At 40.6% G+C, this 23004-nt stretch overlaps 1 protein-coding gene across 1 annotated transcript in view; it reads right to left on the bottom strand.

Moving 5' to 3' along the window:
- The window catches only part of LOC127350795 (cadherin-2-like), a 92201-nt gene extending 69691 nt beyond the window's left edge, over positions 1–22510 (bottom strand). The window contains exons 1-2 of the mRNA XM_051377791.1: positions 22329–22510; positions 15976–16117 (exon numbers count right to left, since the gene is read on the bottom strand). Of these exons, the coding sequence (XP_051233751.1) occupies positions 15976–16117; positions 22329–22370 (184 nt within the window). The 5' untranslated portion in view covers positions 22371–22510. The remainder of the gene's footprint in view (positions 1–15975; positions 16118–22328) is intronic.
- Positions 22511–23004: the final 494 nt, after the last annotated feature.

The following is a 23004-nucleotide window of genomic DNA, read 5'->3' as shown; positions in this document are numbered from 1 at the left end:
GTCATATGAGCTACAATTCAAACCACACATTTAATGCCTCCTTTGGCAAATGTTTGATACTCGATGTTGCGAACTAGAGCTGAAGCAATTCTTCTATCAATCAACTAACCAGTCAACATAGAATTAATGTGCACTGGTTTTGTAAACAGATTGACCCTTTAAATCATTTTTCAAGCAAAAATAGCAAACATCGTCAGCTTCTTTTCCTTTTATCTATTTTATATCATTGTATGCTGAATATACGGTATGAGTATACAAGTAGTAGCTGACGTAGACTCTGGGCAGGGCTGTGTATTGAATCTAATATAGAATCTGGCGATAAGATACGTATCACCATACAGAGGTTATGATTCAATATATTGCAATACTGTAAGGGAGGATAAATTGCTTGTTTAAAAAAAATCTAATTCTAGAAAAACAGAATAAATGTTATAAGGAACACACCACTATATGCAAAATCTGAGTTTAGTTTACTTTTTTCATGGAACCAGAACATGGCCGCAACTAAGTTTTTGTACTTTATCGATTCGTCTGTCAAACAATTAGCTGTTATGGTCCATAAAATAATCCCAAGGTGACCTGTTTAAATGTTTTGTTTTCTCAACAACCCAAAGGTATTCAGTTTCCTGTTAAGTCTAAAGAAAGCAGAAATATTCACATTTGAGAAGCTGGAATCAGACAATTACCTCCTTTACCTTTGAAAAGTACCTAAAAACAGCTAATTATCAAAGAAATTGCAAATAAATATAACATTGGACCACTAAGCCACTCTCAACAACACCAAAAATCAATATATTTTCTTACACCCCCCAACTATGAGACAGAACATCTTTGGGGTTTGAACTGACATTTGATGACATCTTTGGCTCTAGGAAACTGTGATGGGCATTTTATTGACAAAACAATCAATTTATCGAGAATGGGCAGAATTCCTAATAATGAAAATAAATCATTAGAGACACCTTTCCAATGCTACCAACACATACTCAGGTTTACCGCTTATACCAAATTGCTTGACATTGTATCTGTAATAATGCTGATCCAGATCCACTGTCCAGACTATGTCCCGAGCCAATCCCCAGGTTCAGAATCAGGCACAATCCAGGTGATCTGTGTTTGTTTGCTTCAGGTAGGGTAGCTGTCAAAATACCCCATCGCACAGCCTTAAAAAAATGGAACGTGTTGTGAATGTGTCAACGAAACCTGAACCGCAGAGTGCTTCAAACTCAAGTTGACGGCTTTAGTTAATAACATGACAGGGTGCTGCAGTTGAACTCAGGTTGTTCATTCTGCGGCTGAAGAAAGGCTGTCCAAAGGCTATTTTCATCACTGACTAATCTGTTGATCATTTTTGCAAATACTTGTTTAATAATGAAATGTCAGAAACAATGAAACATTTTCACGTCCTGGGGGGATTAAATTGCTTACTTTTCCTGACCCAAACCCACAGATATAAATTTACAGTTATATGAAACATAAAAAAAAGCAGAGAACGCTCACATTTAAGACATGTGACACGCAACTGGTTGCAGCATAACCGGTTGCTGTCTGAGCAGCTATTTTCTGGAGGAAGAGTTGTTCTGACTATCCTTGGTTTTGTTAGCTACAGTCGGTTACACATATCTGAATCTGCCTAAGATCTTTCTCTAGCAACCCAGGCAGGGAAACCTGCTGCCTGGCATCACCGAAAATTTCAGGTGACAAAAGGCAACGTAGCAGAACAGTAAACAACAGAGGGTTGTGATGGGGAGTGTTGGCAGAGTCAGTGAAGCATTGAGGAGTGTGTTTCCTCAATGCCAGTGTATTCTTCACAGAAGGTTGGGTTTTATAAGGAACAACCATGAAGTTCCTCCCAAAGACACAGTAAATCTAAACAAGGCAGAAAAATGGATCAGTTCTTGGCCACACAGTGGACACAGAGGCTCCACACAATCAAGACCTTTACATGCGGTTATTGGTCCCTTATTGGCTGGCAGGTGTCCACCAAACTCTAATGTAAGAACAACTCAAAGGCAGAGTCAACAGTTTAGTTCTCGTAGCAAATTGCACCAGGTACATTAAACTGCAGGCAACCATAGTCAGTTTAGTCTGTTGGTGGGGGCCACAGGAGATGCTGCTGGACAGCTGAAACAGAATCAAACATTTTAAGAGAAACACAAAGCGACTTTACAATACAGATCAGATTGGACCAGTCATCTGCTCCAAAGCCTGAATCTCTGACATTAGGCGCTATCCAGGCGAGTTCATTGACCAAACTATGATACAGTAAAAGAAGAGAGGGAGCACTAGTAGTGAGAAAACAGGTCACTCAGAGAAATAAAAAATATTTTCAGATTATTTATTCTTTTTATCTAGTAAGTGGACCTTGCGTTCGTATTTTTTTAAACTACTACTCTGAGGTAAAAAACTGTCCTTCCTTGGTTTGCTTTGTTAAGTGGCCATTGTTAAAGTTTGGTACTGCAGTCTGCGGTGCCCTGACACACTGGCAGAGGACACTCTGCTCTGCTTTGTGTCATTGTGTTGAAAGGTGAGTGCAGTAACATTGAGCTCAATGAAAACAATAATTTCCAGAGTTTATCTGCAGGGCATAGACGCTAGTCTTTCACTTCATTGTGCTTATTTTTATGAGTTACTTTCCAGAGAGCACAATCAAAGCTCTTAATCCCAGCATACTCTCAGGTTTCACTGAGAAAATAATTGGACAAAAACTGTATTGAAAATTCAGCAGGAAACTTTTTTTTTTTTAAATTTAGGAATATATTTGGAGATCTGTTTTGTATCTGGCTGTCCATCTCTGTCAGAGGTGAAGAATAAAAGGCTCAGAGTGCTCAATGTTAGGCCTCTGATGGATGGGCTCATGGGGGTCCTTAATGTGCAAAACTGGGATTATCATCCATCATTAGGTCACTTGAAATATTCGTTGCTGAGAGATGACTGGTGAAACATGCAGTCATCTACAGTACAGGACAGGTTGGGCCATGAGACAATATAAATTCAACCATCAGATATATTACCACACTCTTAATACAGATAGACAATTGTTCCAATGTCGCAATGTGACATTGGTTGTGACAAAGGACTTGTATATCATCTCTCAATCAGTGTGATAAAGTATTTTAATTTGTTGAGTATTTTAAATGCTGGTTTCGCCAAAAAGAGACATTTCCATCTGGCTTAGTTTGAACTGTTGTAGCTTTTTTGTAAAAAGTTTTTGTAACTGTTATGAACAATGAACTTGTAATTCCTAAGAATATTCAGACATTGAAATGTGTCTAGTTTTTCCTGTTCATTCGGCCTATAATGGTAGGGAAAGTCTGCTGTTTATTCTAGCATCATGTTGGCTAAAATGTTGGTTATTATGTAAACAAACACACATGCAATATTGACTTCAGCAAAAATGACCATTATATGTCCACATATCTAACGATAAGTGGATAAAATGATAGGCCATAATTAATAAGTCAAGGTAAGTAATAGACCTTTTTCACAGCAGCCATTTTGACATGAAATAGTAGAGTAAACACAGGTGTTGACACTAATTAAGCGTTAGGGTCTAGCAGCAACCTCTGTGGCTGCAAATGAAGCCAACACTGAAGTAACAAAAGCTGCAGCTCCTCTAACGGCCACTTGAGGCTGGCTCCAGCAGTGAGTCAATCTCCATATTAAAATGCCCAACTTTACAGCAGAAATAAACATGTTTACAGCCTGGTAAACAGTTTTGGTCTCTATAGCTAATTTACAGGGGTTGAATTTGTATAGAACTCACCTGTTTAAATTATATTACGGCTTAAAGTTTGCATAATGAAGAGTGTGGACGCTTTGAGTGACAGGTGGGTGCCTTCACATGTGTCAACACCGAGCTTCACAACGGCTCTTCAGAAACCTATGGGGGACGTCAGGGAGACTACATCCATATTTAATTATACAGTCTATGGTTAGGGTGCTACTATTGTGCATGTTGGCTACACTAAATGGAACAGTGCCTTAATTAGTAACACTGGTAACACCTGTGTTTACCCTACCATTTCCTGTCAAAATGGAAGCTGTCTAGAGGGTGTATTATCCTGACAAGCATAGCACATCAGTTGCTGCTGTTTGATATATTAATTAAGAAAAGACACCAGTGAGGTCATCAGTGACACTGTTCTGAAGTTATTCTATAATCCCATAATTCCATTCAACGTGTGTGTAAACTGTATAAGCACAATCTATTCTGCAAATGTAGAAATAGCAGATGAACAGCATTTCCCTTCATACTAACGCTGAGGTACCCACACAACCCATGAGCTCTAGCACTCACACACACACACACACTCTCTCACACACACACACACACATTAGTCAGATGTGAGGTCAGGCATGCAGCCATCATTCATTTAGCAGAAAATGGCTGAGAGACAGAGATGGAGAGGGAAATGGGAGGGAAGCAGAGAAAGACAAATGGGAGGACAGGATTTAGTGGAACATGAACAACCACAACTGGAAAAGCACCCGTGGGAGTACACACACTTACACACACAGCGCACACATTCCAGCCATATCTGTGGAGCTGAGAGTGGCACTGCCTGGGTTTTGTCAGTTCAACATACAGACGTTATAATGAGAACCAGACCCGGAATCTCTGCCTCCACACACACACAAATACAGTACATAAACACACACAAAGCAACTTTTGGAGAAAGTGGGCCTCTCTCTGTCTACACTGTGCGGTCAGTCTGTGGTCCATAACTGTCTCTAGCTGGCTTTTGGGTATTTTTATGTAAGTTATGATGAATAGAATTAGTAAAGCAGAGTGAAAAACTGATCTGGTTTCCTCAGCATCAGCAGAAAAAGGGGTTTACAACTTGAGAGAAAAAAAGGCATTTATCATTGAGGAAATCTGTTAATATATGGTATTTGTTAAGCGGATTATGATATAGACGTGGTTTAGTCTCATGGGAAAGAAGTTAAAGACTGTTTGATATGTCTGTCTGAGTTGCAGGAATATAACATGTGCAGGACTCAGAAACTCAAGCTTACACATGTTCCACTGTGGTTGTACAACTAAGCATTATATTATTATACTATCATACACACTGATCAGCCATATTATTGTGAGCACTGACAGGTGAAGTGAATAAAACTAATTATCTGGTTATCATGGCTCCTGACAGTAGGTGGGATATATCAGGCAGCAAGTGAACATTTTGTCCTGATGAATGTCAGACCACATGAATTCTGATATGACTGTCCACACAGGTCCCACTGCAGAAATTCAGACCTGTATCTGATTTGGACCACATATGGAAGTGGCGTGAATCAGAATTGAGAAGAACAGATTATATGTGATTTGTTCTGTTCACACTATCATGAAAAATCTGATCTGAGACATATGAGCAAAAACCACTTTGGCCTGCAGTCTGAACGCAGCCATAGTCATTTGATCCATTGTTAAAAATGTAATAGTGCAGCTTTAAATGAAATCAACTTTAGCACCATCAATACAGATCAGCAGTTATTAAATTAACCCTTGTACAAATTCCTTTCATCTTAATGTTAACTTAATGCACAAATGTGAATAAATAAATAAATCATATTTTCATCATCATTACGGTACGATCATGCGTGATAAACCCATCACAAAGGACTGATGCGACGAAAAAGAAAAATCATTTGATTTAGGAATTTGTACCAAAACCCAGTATTTACATGACATTTTAGATGTTTCCAGTGAGATATTATTGAGTTTATATAGTGACTTTGCTGTTCTGTTCTGCTCTAGGAACAACATTTAGTTATATTTAAAATAATAAATTCTAAGCTTGGCTGACATAGGGACTGTATAACTAATATGCTTTAATATGTATTTATTTAATGCAAGCCATATTGTAATCACAATATTGAACAATGTTTTTGCACATATCAGATTTTCCTCATATTGTGTAACTCTATCCCTACCCCTAATTTAATATACTTTTTTTAAATTCAGTTTTATTCATATAGCAATAATCATAACAGAAATGATTAAATTCACTGTTCATATAGCGCAGGGATAGACTGTACTCTTTATATTATTTACAGACCCAGCCGTTCCCACCATGAGCAAGCAGTTGGCGGTAAGTGGTTGGAAGAAAATAAACCAACCAGGTTCAATTTAAAAGTATCTGCTGAAGCAGTACACGCACTTAAACCTGTGCAGTTTTCTCCATTTCGACAGTCCTTGATGCAACCCAGAATATATTAGGCAGGAAATCATCTCAATTGCGTGCTCTCACCAGAGGACAGTGCTTTATGGCGGCTTTATTATGCTTTATTAATGTAAACTTGAAGTGTGTGCTGCACTAAAGGTGTGTCTAGACTGAACGTGAAGCAAACGCTCACCTTGGATTATTCTGATTAATTTGACTGCTGGGTTGTTTTTGCAGTCTGTGTTTATTCTGTCCTAACAGTCAGTGTAGTCAATTAGTTAGTAACTAATGCATATACTGTGTGTGTGTGGAGTGTGTTGGGTGGCAGTTTAGCCTTAGTTATTCCTCTTCTTTCTCTTCTCTCCATACCTTCACAGAGACGAGCCCGGAGCTGAGTGCAGATTTTTCACTCGAGTTGAAACGTTTTTATCTCTTGGATCAATTCGCACAGCCCTGGGCAAATTTACATCCCGTTTTTGTATTGAATTTCTCTTTAATTTCCTCCCCAGTCAAGTCTGAACACACCTTTTACAGCACAGGTTTTTGTTAAGGCAGACGGCAATATTACTTCCAACAGCTTTATGCTATTCAAGTAGGTAATGTTGTTATGAGAAAGATTCATTTGGACATTTCTACTATGGTCTCATTTGTTTATTGTGACTTCATTATAGTTCATTTGACAGTGGCATGCTGATATAAAAAAAACAACAACTTTAAAATTAGCTTAATGGTTGCACGGCAACAGTGCTAACACTCCTCCTGTTCCACCGTACACGACCCTGACTGACCCCTCATTCACTCCTCACACGGTGGTTTCCAACAGCCAGGGAACTCAGAGGGGACTGTGTAATCTCATCATGGTTTGGCAGAAGTCATAAACTGTGTCGTCTTAAATCTTCACATTTTAGTGGTGGTATCAATCTCTTGCCCCCATGCAAATAAATGAACAGCGAAGTGAAAAAAAGTGTCTGTGTTCCTTTCAGATTGGGATGTCAGTAACTCCTGCAGCTAGGTTGTAATTACAACATCTGCATTCCAGCGGTCCAGCTCGGACACCACAGAAACAATCGCCGAGGAGGAAAATACTCTTCCTCATTTACAAGCTACTATTATGATGTTTGACAACACTTATATTTTTCAAATTTGCATTTAAAATTAATTCTTAATTACAGTGTGGAAAGATACATAATGAATCTGAATTTTTGATGTAATCAGTTTCAACAAATGTTTTTTGCAGGTTTCAACACATTCCAAAAAATTGGCTTTGCAAATGTTTTACTTAGAATGCGCTCAACATGTTTGTTAGACCTGAGGTTCTGCTGGTCCGGTCCGGTGCACAAGCTCAATCCGGTTTGATTTCATGTGGAATTATGTTCTGGCTAATTAAAAAGAGACAGGGAGCAGCTCTCAGAGATGCCAAACCTTTAGTGTAGCTGACTCTTCGATAACCCTGTCCCTGACAACACGTCCTGCTTATCATTTCTGTTTGCTATGTTAGTGAGGTAGCTAGCGAGCTATAGTTTGACCACACAGATCATGCAGATGTAAAAGTAAGTATGAAACCTGGTTTTGATCCACTCCCGTTTGCTCTGATAAAGTTCCTACATTATGCTAACTAAACACTTCCTGTATCTTTTTCAAATTAAAAACGCTCTAACATTTCAGCGGACCAAAACGTTTTTTAGGACCGCGTGGGGTTCGTAGGGTTACGTTCCCTTGAGATAACAGAAAGAACGTGCTGAGACCCCGAGACCAAGACCAGATCCATGTACCACAGCTGGTTTATATTGAACTAATGTGCAAACTGTTCAGTGTGAACCCAAAACATTTTCATGTTTATGTTTAGAGCAATACGTTAAGATCATATCCTTGTGGACAGCAACATGACTTGTAATGATGGGTCCATGACCTTATGTTCACTCCCCAACCACACTACAGTCTTGGTGCTTTTTAAACAACCCCCCCTGGCAACCACAAGTGTGGAAATGAAGTTCTGTGCTGTTTATGCTTCATATGTTTCTGCTCTCTGACTGTAGGTGTTTTTTTACTGACGATAATGACGATGATGGGAGAGGACAGATTGGTTTTAGCCAGTGAGGACATGAATGAACCCCTGATTGGCTGTGACAGAAGGCGCCCTCCTCCCTCCTCGCTGACCACTGGCACTGAAATAAATGGCAAAACTGCTCCAGATTGGTGCCGACAGAAGCCTCCCACCTCCCTGTCAGCAGTCCCCTTTATTACATTTAAGTAATTTAACTGACTCTCTGATCTAGAGGCATTTCCAATGAGTGCACCAGTAAGATAAGCTTTCTTCCTAGATCACCAGATATAGAAAAGAACTACGTGCTCAACTTGATGCAAAGGGTTGGTTAGAACATGAGCAAATGATGATAGAATACAGATCATATATCACCTGAAAATAGGCAAAAGATTTTACACACCGCTCTATAATGTAGCATAATTCATAAGAATGTTCAATACATCGACTATACTGTACTGATCCCTTTGCAATATATATCTCAATAAGTTTGAGATCTTTTTTGCAAGAACTTAGAAATCAGACTAATCTACACATTGCTTGAGTTGTTGAAAACACAATTTAACACAATTATGTTATATACAGCCTAACATTATTACTCCAACACAAATGAACTAACAAAGACCCTTGTGATATCCCACTGGTTACCACAAAGAAGGCTGATTTGAAACCATCAGTGCAGAAGCTCTAACCTTGCCCTGATGGACCCAGCTGGACCAGGCTTCCATCTCTGCGTTTGTGGCCAAACTACCAGACCAGTCAGCGTCCTCTGAGGGACAACTGGAAGGTAGGTATGATGAAGCAAGAAGACAATGTTTGTTAAACAATGGCAGCTGCTAAAGAGGTTAGCGTAGCTGCTGTTAGCATCAGTTCTATCTGTTTCTTTATTGAAAGAGCAAAGAACACCACTGAAGGCTTTTCTCCACTTCAGTCAGTGTGACTACGTTATATGGTTTATTGATCTGATTGGTTCAAGTTCACCTGTGATAGGCAGATGATAGAAATCTGTTAAACGATTAAGATTTACACTATTTCTGCTGAGGTTGCTTTCCCTGTAATATCTTTTCAGCCATTGCAATGTAACAAATCAATGAGAATGGGTTTCATGAGATACTAATGGCATCAATGTGATGAAGCATTGTGATTTAATTCACTGTACTGGCCAAAGATAGATATTCCAGTGCAGTTATTTTATATATGAATCAACTGAATTTTCAGAAAATGTATCACAATAACACAATAACAATTCAACATGAAAAGATTTGATCCATACTGCCACCTAATGAGACAGAATCTGTCCAGCCATCCTGAAACTACAATGAATAATGTATAAATTGGAATGGTACAAACTGAGTACGTTCTACTACAAAATCCAAGTAACAAACACTGCTACTACATTACATTCAGTGAAAACACATAAGAGCAATGAACATCTCATCACTAAGACGTTAACAAGCCCCTAAGAGACAAAACAAGGGCAAAAGCAGGAATCAATTGAGTGGGAAAAAAAGATGAGTGGGACTGATTCAGGTAGAGAGAGGGGCAAAAGAGAGAGAGAAAGAGAGCTCTCATTCTATATCTCGGCCGCCCTTCCCAAATCCGGCTGTGAGGGGAGACAGTGATATATGAGGCTAGAATAAAGTAGGGCAATCCCCTGCATGACGAGAGAAGCGAAAGAAACGGGAAAAGAACAGGAGAGGAACGAGGTTGGGGGAGCTGGGGGTGGGGGTGTGTTAGAGGGAGGAGGATGTGGAGAGATGAATGTACTCAGTGTCTGCTGGCTTGTGGGATGGGGGGGGTTTCCACGGCTGTGTATGGCAGCGCTGACCAGCAGCCGGTTCTGTGAGGCCGCATCGCTGAATAACACTCACTGCCTTAATAGGAAGGATGGATGGGAAAATGGGAAGGTCAGAGCAGTCAGCCCCCCCGCTCTCCACAGGAAGTACAGGATAGCCACTGACCTCGGCCTGACTCTCACACACACACACACACACACACACACACACACACACACACACACACACACACACACACACACACACACACACACACACACACACACACACACACACACACGATACTGTACACACACACACACACCCAGATTATGTGCAAACACAGCACACTCAGCACTGGAGCTCAAATGTACAGTGCACACACAAAAGAAGGGAAAAAACAGCACACACTGCAGTGATAAACACATACGCATGTGTGCAAATACAAAAATACACACACATATAACCAAGATGTCAAAAGTGGAAGTGGACAACACCTCCATTGTGGCTATAAAAGCAAACCAAAACTCCCACATCCATTTTTTTACTTTACAGACAGGTAGTCAACACACAGACACAGACACAGACACACACACAGAGACACACACAGACACAGACACACACACACACACACACACACACACACACACACACACACACACACACGAGCACAGAGGGACTGTCCACTGAGTAAAACACTGGTCTGACAGCATCTGAATCAACTTTCCATTCCCCTATTTATTTTGGTTTCCGTTCCACAGAAATCTGACTCAGCCATGGCTGCTTTTGGGCAGTTTCCTGTAAGTGTTGAATACTTTTTTGCTGGTTTCTTTTGTTCACAGGCCAATGTTAGCTTTAATGCCAAGCGTATATCACTCAGTAAGACCAGAACCTATTCATTATAACAGTAGGACTGGGTGTCATTTAAAAGAGTAGTGGCGATAAGATACCTGAGTTTGCTACTGATACCAACTCAAACTTTTTTAGTATCTTACTTTGAGAAATATAAAGATCTGGAGAAGTAGATTTGGAGGCCAGAGTATCTCTGCAGCACTACAGTACTTCATTATACCGCTGTTTGTCACCATGGCCATACTGCAATTTTGGTAATATTTGGATAAACTGTGCAGCTACATATTAAAACCTGATCTGTTTTCAGTTCAAGGCGAAGTCAGTAAAAATAGACTGTATCATATCTTCACTGCTACTTGCTGTTTCCTCTCACTGCCTGTCTTCTCTCTCAGTCTGACCAAGTCTCTGCTGCTGACCCACCTCTCACCACCTTTCCTTCATAACCCATCCCCGAGACACTGTCTGCCTGTCTGTTTATAATTATGCCCCCCACCCCCCTCCATCTTCTCATTAATAATTCAGTCTTCCTCTGTTCCAATTAAATAATTAACAGCGCCCAGAGCCATCAGATTGTAACCCAGCAAAGACACCCTGCACTGGTCCTTAAATGATCTTCAAAGAGTCCGTTATATCCTGCTACCAACAGAGCTCAACTATCTAAATACATTATCCAGTCTTACTGAGTACTCATGGAGAGAAAATGAAATTGAAATGAAAATGAAATATTTAATTTGAAAGTATATCTTACAAGAAATGTAAAGACAAGAACAAAAAGAAGAGTTTTGTGAATTGTCTAATAACTGACCTTGTGCTGTGACAACTGCTGACTCATTTCTGATCAGGCAACTTTTCATTTCCCATACCATTTTTCCTTTTCCAATACAATACAATATTGTGTTACTTTTTAACAAGGATATACTCCTAAGCCTGTATGATTGCTATCATTGATGTATGGCCTGGCTCAGGTTGTCAGAGTCAGAGTAGGACTGGTCATGATTGAACTGTCCTGTGAATGAGCAGCTGTAAGTTTAAGTATCCACGTGTTTTAGCTACGTTGGTGTTTTGTGAACATGACTTAGTGTTTTCTGGGCTAATGAGAGTTTGTTTGTTCCCAATAATATTGCATTGAGTAGACTTAAGCCAATAAACCACTTTTGCACCACTCCTAATAAGTTAATGCTAATGCACTAATGTTAACTCACAAGTGTAGGAAACATGTAAGACTGTTTGTAATGTCGGTTTAATGCCAGTAGAGAGATCATTAAAAAGCTTAATTAATATGAGAACTACTGTAAATAGACCAATGCTAATGCAGCGGGACTGCAAAGTTGGTAAGACAGCATTGATATGTTTTTATTACGGTATCTTATTAATATTTGAATATATTTTCGATTAGGAAAGTATACTAATAGTGTCCACTCAACCATGCATTAAGTAAGTAGCGTGGTATACAGCGCAGCAGAACAACACGAAGAGTTCTTTGCCTCTGCCTCATTCAATCATTTCCAGGATACCTCGTTATTAATTTGTGGCTTCACATGAGTAGAGTAACTGTTGTATTTGAAGAGATGTTTATGGTGAACAGTACAAGATGTGGGAAGTCAGACCGTTGGAGAGACAACAACACAAACATCTTCCTCTCTTCATCTCTCCAGCAGCCTGGCTGCATATGATGTAGCAATTAGTATTTGTTACACTGGATAAACAACACGACCTTGTAATTTGTTTCCTAACCCCTTTCACCTACACACACACACACACACACACTCACTCACACACTCACTCACACACTCACTCACCTACACCCCACCAGCATCGCCGCAGACGAACGCACTAGAAACACTCTCTCTTCTTGTTTCTCTAGCCGCTCCGTCAGCTTCAGTCACTGTTGCAGTGTTACACTCCACAGCTCCCATACAAGTCCACTGAAGCACACAAACATGTGATCACACACTGACACACACTCTCAGAGTTATTGTTGGGTTTTTGCCTGGTGCTTCGATGTGGTTATACAAAGCCTGTATGGCTGGCCGGCTCTGTTTCATACATTCCCTCAGAATAAAATCACCAAAAACACAACACAAAAACTGATTTCACTCCGGCAGAGGAGAGTCCCTCTGACCTTTATTTCTCCAGGGGAAAATACACAGCAAAAGCCCTGCTTCACATTCACACTTGCACATGTTCACACTGGGAGCTGCTCTGTATAACCACAGGCTTCTTCTGTTCAGCTGAAGGGCATCCCAGCAGTAGACGGTGAGGCACATTTTACAGTCCAGGGGTTGAAACTGGCAACAGTCCCCACCAAAACCCATGACACAACTCTTGTTAGAGCAGAATGAAGCTGAACTATCACAGAGTGCCTACAATTCCCATTCACTGATATAAAAAAGGCAAAATGCTCTCAACACTGACATGCTAATTTAGAGACATCAAAGGGCCTGGGCACTTCCTGTATGGAGAGAATAAGCAGAGGCAGCAAAGACATTTGTGTGGAGATATTCACCATCAGCGCAGGCCTCTGCCAGTACAGACACATGTAGACACAACGCTGAGAAAAACACGCCAGTAGTGAGTCCAATTATTGCTTGTGCTCTGTAGAACAGGTTTTAAACTATATACAAGACAATTTTAGTTAAATTAAATCAGTACAGGGAGGTTCCAAAAGACTGTAAAACAACATACACAGGGGGTGGTTGCAAGTTTCCAGCTGTGATAATGGAAGGGTGAGGCAAGGGGGTTGTAATCTGCAAATGAATGGTAAATGGTAAATGGACCTGTATGGACTTGTATAGCGCCTTTCTAATCTTCCGACCACTCAAAGCGCTTTTACACTACGTGCCACATTCACTGTGGCAATTGGGGGTTCAGTATCTTGCTCAAGCACACTTCAAAACGTGGGGGGAGGAGCCTGGTGTCGAACCAACAACCTTCCGATAAATGGACGACCCGCTCTGCCTCTGAGCCACAGCCGTACACCACTAGATGCCACTTAATCCTACACACTGGACCTTGAACTGAATGTTTTCTGTCACTGACTACATTTCATTTAACAATCTCGGAAAAATCTGAAGGCCGGCCATCATTTTGAGGGATTAACATTGAGCTATCATAACGTTAAGTAATTAATATGCAACACTGTCGATAACCACATGTAGACCACGTGTAGTAGTTGATGCTGTGGACAAGCAAGTAATACTGATAACGTCTATCAGCCAGCAGCAGCTATGTTATAGGAGCAAGGAGCAAGAGGCAGCAAGGAGGTCAAGAAGGATTAGCCTTAGTTCTGTGTATGAAATGTTATTGTATTGTTGTTTTTGAAAATCAAGTGCTATTAAAAGGGCTATATGTCCATTATATGTATATATTTTCCGTATTATCCATCAGAATGACAGACAACAAGAACATCTAATGTAACCTCAGACATATGCAGGAGAATTTAAGAAGACAAAAAGGCACAGGGACATTGAAATCCAAAGGTTCCGTCCAAACCAATATCATCACCAATAGGGGTGGGTAAAAATATCGATTCATCAATACATTCCAATATATTTTCTCCCAATTCAATATTGATTCATTAAATCCTCTGTATCGATTCAAGCCCCTGGACAGTGGGGGCGCGGTGAGCAACACCTGTGTGTGTGATTTGCGTTGTACGGACGGAGGCCGCACTCGACCACACAACAACAACAACATGGCAACCGAAGCAGGTAGCAGCAGTGTTAACCAGCCTGTGGATTCAAAACAGACCCAACTCGACAGATCCTTCCTTTGCAAACTGCCTCCAAACTCTGCCCGCGCACAGAAGATAATGGAGTCTGTGGCCGTCTTCAAATGTAAGGACCTACGACCGTACAGTGTCGTGGAAAACGGGGGTTTTAAGAAGATGGTATACACACTCGAACCACGATACGCCATACCAACACGCAAACACATGACGGACGGCGCCGTCCCAATGCTTTTAAAATGATCAACAGGTACTCTAATGAATTGTTTGTGTAATTCTACTTATTACTGATTCGATATCGAAGCATTTAAATCAATATCGAATCGAATTGTGACCTAAAGAATCAAAATCGAATTGAATCGTGAGGTTCTTAACAATACCCAGCCCTAATCACCAATGAGAAAGCCCTCTGTCAGACAGCCATTCACACTCAGCAGAGCTCACCCACTCGCTTATTGATGAGTCTGCTGCTGATAGCCAGAGGCCCAGTCAATGATACTGATCACTCCAACCCCTCTGACACACACAGCATAGAGAACTATCATGCCGATTGATCCTGGTTCGTTCACTGGGTAAACATCAGCAGGCCTGGTAACCCATGTGAACCATGAGTTTGACCTATGTGGGTTTTTGAAGGACCGCAGTCATGTTTTGGAATTGAAGAAAGAAAAGCAACATTTCAGATCCTTTAAATACAGTATGTTCTCGATTTGGCACAGACTCCAAAAACACTTGCAATTATACTCCACCCGGTGTTCAATTAAAGCCAGATTATGCAAGATTTTAAAGAGGAAGTAACATTTTCCTTACCTTACTTTTATATATAGATAAGGCGGGCATCCTTACACTTTCTTATGCTTAGACTCTGGCTCCCGGGATCTCAGTCTTTGTGTTATTAAAGCTAGCGTTTGACTTCTCAAACTTCACTGGGCTCTCTCTCCTAAAGCAATAATGTCCATGATTAAACCAATATTTAATAACTCAGTCTTTTCTTGTATAGACATTCCCCAAGTATTGTGCACAAGTGACGGGATAAACACCCTCTGAAACAGCATCCAACACCTAACCCTTCCATGATAAGTGGACGGAAACATTCATCGACGCCTCTACAAAACAATCAGAAAAAGCTTGATTCACCATTCACACTCATGTTTCGTCACAATATTTAAACCGCAGTAATCAGGACGCACAGACCAGACCACATTCTACTCCACACTCAGCCGTCACAAAAGGTCAGTCCTCTTGGAGCTCCATTATGGTTCAAATATCAGCAGGACTCTTAAACAACCCCCACCCAACAGCAGGGGATTATTACTGGAGCTGTCCCCGCTCCAAGTCTGTCTCTGTGTGTGTGTCTGTGTGTGTCTGTGTGTGTGTCTGTGTGTGTGCGTGCGTGTGCGTGTGTGTACTGACCGTTGAAGATGGCCTGTCCCTTTGCCAACTCTTGGTCCATTTCGATGATGTATTCCTTCTGAGTAAAGCCCCTCGTGCATGGCAACAACCCCTGCTTGCCTGACAACGAAGGCTCAGCCTCTCCACCCAGAACAACAACAACCTGGAGAGGGGAGGAATAAAAGAATATGAATATTTTTCATGAATCTTATATTACATCTTGACGGCCTCACAACCTCTTGAATTGTTTTTGTGACTTTTTAATGACTTTACTTCAGACTAAAGGTTGACTCTTTTATGCCTTGACACTGTTTCATCAGTACAGTCCTTGTTTTTTAGTCGATAAAATGGTGAAAATGTTGATCAGTGTTTCCCAAAGCCCAAGGTGATGTCCTCAAATGTTTCGTTTTATCCACAACAACAATATTCAGTTTACTGCCATAGAGGACTAAAGAAAAACGTACTCAAAACGATTAATCAAAGGGCTGTGTATTGGCCAGCATCTGGGGATATAATACGTATCATGTTACAGGGATTACGATTCAATATATTGCAACACATTGCGAAACTGTAGGCAAGGTAAGCATTTTTTTTGGTCCGATTTTAGGAAAAATGTCATTGTCTAAAGAACACACCACCATATGGATACATTTTGTTAATGCAACCAGAAAATTTGGATCTGCATTTGTATTTATCACATCATCAGAACATCCAACATCATTGCCCTGCTAACTAGCTGTTGTAGACAGTCTTTTTGATAATTAATGCAATATCACAAAACAACAATACAATATTTTTTATATTTTCTTACCCCCCAGGAAATCAATTATCAAAATAGTTGGCAATTAATTTAATAGTTGACAACTACTCAATTAATTGACTTATTGTTGCACGTTTATTCTTCAACATCCATAACCTCATTCAAAACTCCATTTGCACGCTGTGACAGGGTAAAGCCAGTAATGAAACATGTTTGCAAATCTTAACTTCTCTTCTTGAGTAAGCTGAGGTCTTTGACTGAAGACATATGAACCGACTGACAGTGATTTGGCTCTCTGCCATTGTTAAGGCTGAATATATATATGGGAAGCTGAAGCAATTAGCACAGAGCAGTGATTTTGATTTTATACATTTTCTTAATGGGGTTTGATGTTCAAACTTGTAACGGTGAAGCAGAAGAAAAATGTTGTGTGTCAAAGGGAAAATAAAATCCAGTTCAGCACCAGTCCAAACCAGGAGACCATTATTAATCACCACGAGGAGCAGCAGACAACTGGGTCAATTAATTTTGATGATAATTAGCGTCTAGACTTTTGTCTCTCCTGTTGTTTGAGCCCCAGCCTGACATGAACCCCCCTCCCACCACCTCCTGTCCCACATGCACACACAGACGCACATATTCCCGCTCCTCTGCTCTGAAGAGCAGCAGAAAAGCATCTGTTGCGGTTTGTTAGTGTGTGTGTGGGGGTGTGTGTGTGTGTGTGTGTGTGTGTGTGTGTGTGTGTGTGTGTGTGTGTGAGAGAGTGTGTGGGGGTGTTCTTCTGTGATTAAAGTAATGAAGCCAAGAGGGGTGCTGTGATTTGCTTCCACTTAACCCAAAAACTTTAAACCCTCACGTCCTCACATCCTCACTGCCCATTCTGGCATGGTTGGAAGATGAGGGGTGAGGGGAGAGGGGTGAGGGGGGGATTTAGGAAGGCTGGCTTTCATCTCTTCCCTCCATTAGCATGAGGAGGAAGGATGTAAACACGTAGCAAGACTGGTGTGATGCTGCGTTTCTGCGCAACGCTATGCAGGTTTCAATGGTGACATTTAGAGCGCGGGTGGAAAAAAGCGGGTCATGCCAGGGAAGGGGGGGCAAATTCCCTCTCAGAATCTATCCAATCACAGCAGTACTGGTGTTTGTACTTTGATCTGACAATATGAAATATGACTTTAGTATGAAATTTCATTGTTGAGCTTGACAATATTGAAAACAATCTCAACACACGTTCCACCTAAATAGCTGGTATTAAGTTGTAATTAAATAAGGGTACCACTAAATAATTAAAATAACAATTCCAGCTGCAACAATTAGTCAAATAATCAATGATAAATCATTTTGAGTCGAGTTAAGAACAACTGTCCAAATGATCTGATTTCAGCTTCTCAAATGTGACTGTTTTAAAGAATTTTATTGCAATATATTGCTTTACAGTATCACGTGTTGCAGTATAAAGAATCATGATCCCTGTATCGTGATACATATCGGCAGATGCTTACCAATACACAGGTCTACAGTTTATCATTTGAATAGTTTTTTAAAAAAAAAATTTAACCAAACTCTCTTATTTTAACCTAGAGTTTATGCAGTACTTTTAAGATCAAGGCCCTGATGTCCCAACACACACTGCAGGACTGACTATACAGTAATTACAGTCACAGTATGTGATACTGTAACATCACCTTTCCTTTTCCCAGTAACAGTGCTTTAATAAGAATGTATTATTGTCAGGATATAGTGAAAAGTGTGCAACAAATGTTTAAAGAGACTGCGTGTAAAGGGGGTAACAGGATACATGTGAAAGCAGAGGGATGCACCGTGCTTGACTGCTTGTGTGACTCCATGTTAAGTATACTTTAAAGTGTTAATGAACAGTTAATATGTTCAATTTCAAGTTCAAATTAGCCGTTCTAAATATTAATTAAATTAATTTTGTGCTTTAGTTTAGGCTCTGTTTAGGCACCCATACTGTTCATATCGTTTTAGTGCTGGTATCGGAAAAAACAAAAAATACTCAACCCTACATATAAGTAGTATAACTTTATCAGTGAGATGAATAAATGGCACTAAACCTAGAGTAAAAGAAACCTGCATCAATATTAGTGCTGTGTACCGGCAATACTCTGGCCATACAATACGCATGACGGTACAGGGGTTACGGTTCAATATACTGTGATATATTGCAATACTCTAAACAAGGTGATATACTTTACGACTTTAATTTTAATCAAAATTTTAAGAAAACTGTCATAGTATAAATAACACACCACCATATGCATTAAATCTGAGATTAAAAAAGTTTGCTCTTTTGTTACACAATCAGAGCAGTAAAATCTGAGTCTGCATACAGCATTTTTTGACAATTGAGACAATATCACAAAACAAAATATTGTAATACAATACTTTTCAATGTTTTCTTACACCCTTAATCAATAACTTTAAACTACAGGATTCACAAATGACAATCTCCATCAACCATGGAAACCATTAACCAACCCCCTTTAGGGGAAACAAAAAGGTCAACGGGGGGGTCATTTTACAATTTGAGACACAGCTGGTAAAATCAAACCTTAATCAACATCCAATATCCATCTCTTCCTCTTGACTACAGGCTCTGGGGAACAGAGGGATCATTATCTCTGCAAACTTTAACAATGTTCTGCCCATTGCTTTTTACTGCTTTATCTGCAAGCCTGTAAACCATTCATGGTTCTATATAACTAAATCACCACACCTGATATCCACACATCACACAGCTACATACAGTAGCATGTGCCTTCAAGTATGATAGAAAACTTATGAAGAAAGTCTTCAAAAAAGCTCAAAACTTGGGCTAAAAAGTAACAAAAGGCTTTTAGGGGATTTAAGATAAAGCCCCAGAGAGTGCTGACCCTGCTGTTTTGGAGCAAAGGCATTGGTGATGGCTTTATTTCAGGACCTGACCTTTGACCCCTTGGCACAGCACTGTCCTCTCTATTGATTTGTCCACATGGTGTGGATCACCTCTTTTTCTGCTGTCACTGAATCCTGTTCGTATACAGCGACAGCAGTGTGTGAGTGTGCTGCTGGTTTAATGCACATAATGCACCCATTACACTGCTACTTCACTGTAAAACCTGTGTTAGTTTCACTCAAATCAAACACCTTAAACCATTTAAATGTATTAACTCCAACAATTTAAGTACGGAAATTATTACATTGCCTGTCAGAACAGTTGACACATAAACAATTTACAGTTGATCTCTTATCAAAATGGTAGCCAATTCATTTTTAGGCTCACATTTCTGTAATGATATAAAGTCAATTTAAAGAAAACGAGTCAATGGAACAAACTGGAATTATATCACCAATACTTAAAATACTGCACAAATTGAACTGCACACAAAAGAGCTACTACTTCAACAGTTCATGTTTGAGGTTTAGTTCATTGGAAAAAACATGAGGGAAACAAAACCATGAACATTTGTAATAATTCAAAGCTTAGTCAGCCAACGAGGTGGTGAACCTGCAGTCTGTAAGATTTCTAATGGTTTATCTTCTATTCTGCTACAGGCTTCCTTTCATTTTACTAAATAGATTTTGGTTTTTCAGTTTTAGTGTGGGGGAGAATGGGGTTGGTTGTCACATTCATTAGCTCTCACTCCCTAGAGGGCGCTGTTAAGAAAATATTGGGTTTCGCAATATTCAGAATTGGGGTCAGAGGTCACCTACAGGGTTTTTTCAGGTGCACTTGACTTGAGGTGAGAATAGTTTTGGTGTTTTTACATCAAGATGTAAATATCCAGCACTTCTGTTTATATTCTAGGCAGTGGGTTTATAATAAAAAGTAAGAAGGAAGAACTATAGTTTAGCTTTCAAGTTTTATTTAGCTAGGCTACAACTTGTGATTGTTAGCTTAGTCGCTAGCAAAGAAAATCCCAGTTGGAAGAATAAAAAATGTATTTATAGAAATGATTTGTCCTATTTATGTTCTCTCATGGCAGGAGATGTGTTAAGTTGTTGCATTTCAATGAAATGAAGCTTTTGTAGGATTTAATGGCCTCTAGCTGTGAAGAACGAAACTACTTCCAAGTGCGAAGGAGAAGCTACGGTGGCCCTGAAACGTGGCAGAGTGCCCCCATCTAGAGCCGGGTGGCCCTCCTGATAGACTGTAGAAACATGGCGGTTCAATAGCTCAGACCTCAGACCTGCTAGCTAGTTATAGCTATAGCTGTAGATATTCAACAATTCTTTTCAAGTGATTACATTACTGACAACATACTTAGGAGTATTATACTTAATTTCTGACAATAGTTCCTCCTAAATGTTACACACTGGGCCTTTACAACTCTTTCAAATGCCATTAGGAGCACTAGCAGGAGACAGAATTGTCTGTCTCGTGTACTGCTGTCAGGATATAGTGAAAGTTTCACCAAATATGACAAAAAAATATTTTTCTAAAAATGTCCTACTGCAGCTTTACGAAGAGCAAGGCCACTTTTTGAGGGATTCAAATGAAAGTAAACCGTGTGACAACCAACCCCGTTCTCTCCTACTATTTAAAACCTGATTTAGTAAACCATGACAAATTTTGGCATGGTCCTTTAAAAGTTACAGTCTTTACTTCTGGGAATGGGCTGAACAGCAGGTGGCCCAAAATACATCACAGTCTGGACTGTAAGCCCCCTGTGTATCCTGTTTTTCTCTCAGAACCCGCACGCCAAACCCCATTCAAAAATGTGGCAATTTAAAGCCGAGCCACTGGGTAACAGGATTTGAGACGGCGCGGTGCACTTTATCTCAATCACACAACGTCCACTTTAACAATAGGTTCATATTCTCACGACGCACACGGGCCAAGAGCCAGTGCACAATTATAGTTCGCCTAGGGCTGCAAAATGTTCCCTCCTGGGGGAAAGGGGGTTTTTTTTGGCCGAATTTCCACATTTAATTTAGAATTGTTACAGGGAACCGGACCAGGAGGGTTTGAGAATCTACCCCTGAAATAAATTCAGCTATGGAAGAGACAGGAAGCCAAATAAGAGAAGAAATAAAACGTCTTAAACCTTGCTCCACCGTGTATGCCCGGTTAGAAGAGGACACATAAAACTGCCATCTTTTTAAATGGATATCAGCCGCAAGGGGAAAAAAAAGAGAAAACGCTGCGTATCGGGGGGGTTCTGTCAGGATGAACTGGATTACAGCTCAACAAAAGTCAGGCATGTGATTTGAGCAGAAAGCAACATGAATTGTGTCACAGATGAGATGCTGGACCAGACGGCAGCAGCCTGTCAGCCGGGGACGGACGGACGGATGGATTGTTTCTGCTCTCCCTCACATTTCATCTGAAAGTCGTGGTTCATCCGACAGAGGAACCGTCGGCTGCGGATGCGTTTCTCTCGTCGGTTTGATAAATGAGTGTGCAGCCAGCGTGTGGCCGCTTTAGTCGGCCCTTGTTTTACCGGAGGACGGGAGACAAATCAGTGAAATGAGGCGAACAGAAGCAGCAGCAGATAAGATTTCATTGCATTGTCCTCTTTTGCATTTAGCTCCTATAAGGGGCACCAGTCCGTTTGTTCCGCTGTGTATCTGCAGCCTGACTCGCTGTAAAATTGGAAATATATTATTTTACCTGCAGAGCCGCCATCAGCATCCCAATCCCAAAAAGATGCATTTTTGCTGTGTTGTAATTCCTCCTTCCAGAAGCGACAGAGTTTGGACGTCAGATTTGTTTTTAATTCCCGGTAAACCCCGGCGGCATGAAGCAGCCTTCCTCCCTCCACCAGCCCTCCTCTGTGTATGTCTGCTCTGCCCGGCTCAGCGGCACTCCAGCCTGCCTGGGACTGACTCAACGCCGGCCCCCTCCGCACCTCACTGCTGCCCTCTAACGGACACAGATGGAGAGATACTGTGTGCTTACACAGTTCATGGATGGACATAGACAGTGTGGATGGTACCAAACAAATAAAAGTTCCAGGGTTCCCACGCGCCCTGGAAAACCTGGACATTTAGAGACTAGCTTTCCAGACAGGGAAACACCTGGAAATGGATTAAAATGACCAAATAATCTCTGTTGTCCTGGAACATTTTAATTGTATTTTATCCTGTGCTGTCGCCAAATTACTGCCACAGTTCCAGGAAACTTTGAAAAAAAACAAAAACAAGTTAACTTAAATAAGTCAAAGCTGACTTATGGCTTCATATGGGACTCAAACAGTGGTCTCCTGCTTGAAGGTGCTGTTTTTGTTTGAACTGCCATCCATTGTGTTGGAAGTGGACATCACATGACTGCTGTATTGGAGGGACAC

The sequence above is a fragment of the Dicentrarchus labrax genome, unplaced genomic scaffold, assembly GCF_905237075.1.
Source record: "Dicentrarchus labrax unplaced genomic scaffold, dlabrax2021, whole genome shotgun sequence".
NCBI lineage: Eukaryota > Metazoa > Chordata > Actinopteri > Moronidae > Dicentrarchus > Dicentrarchus labrax.
This window is presented reverse-complemented; position numbering and strand designations above follow the sequence as displayed.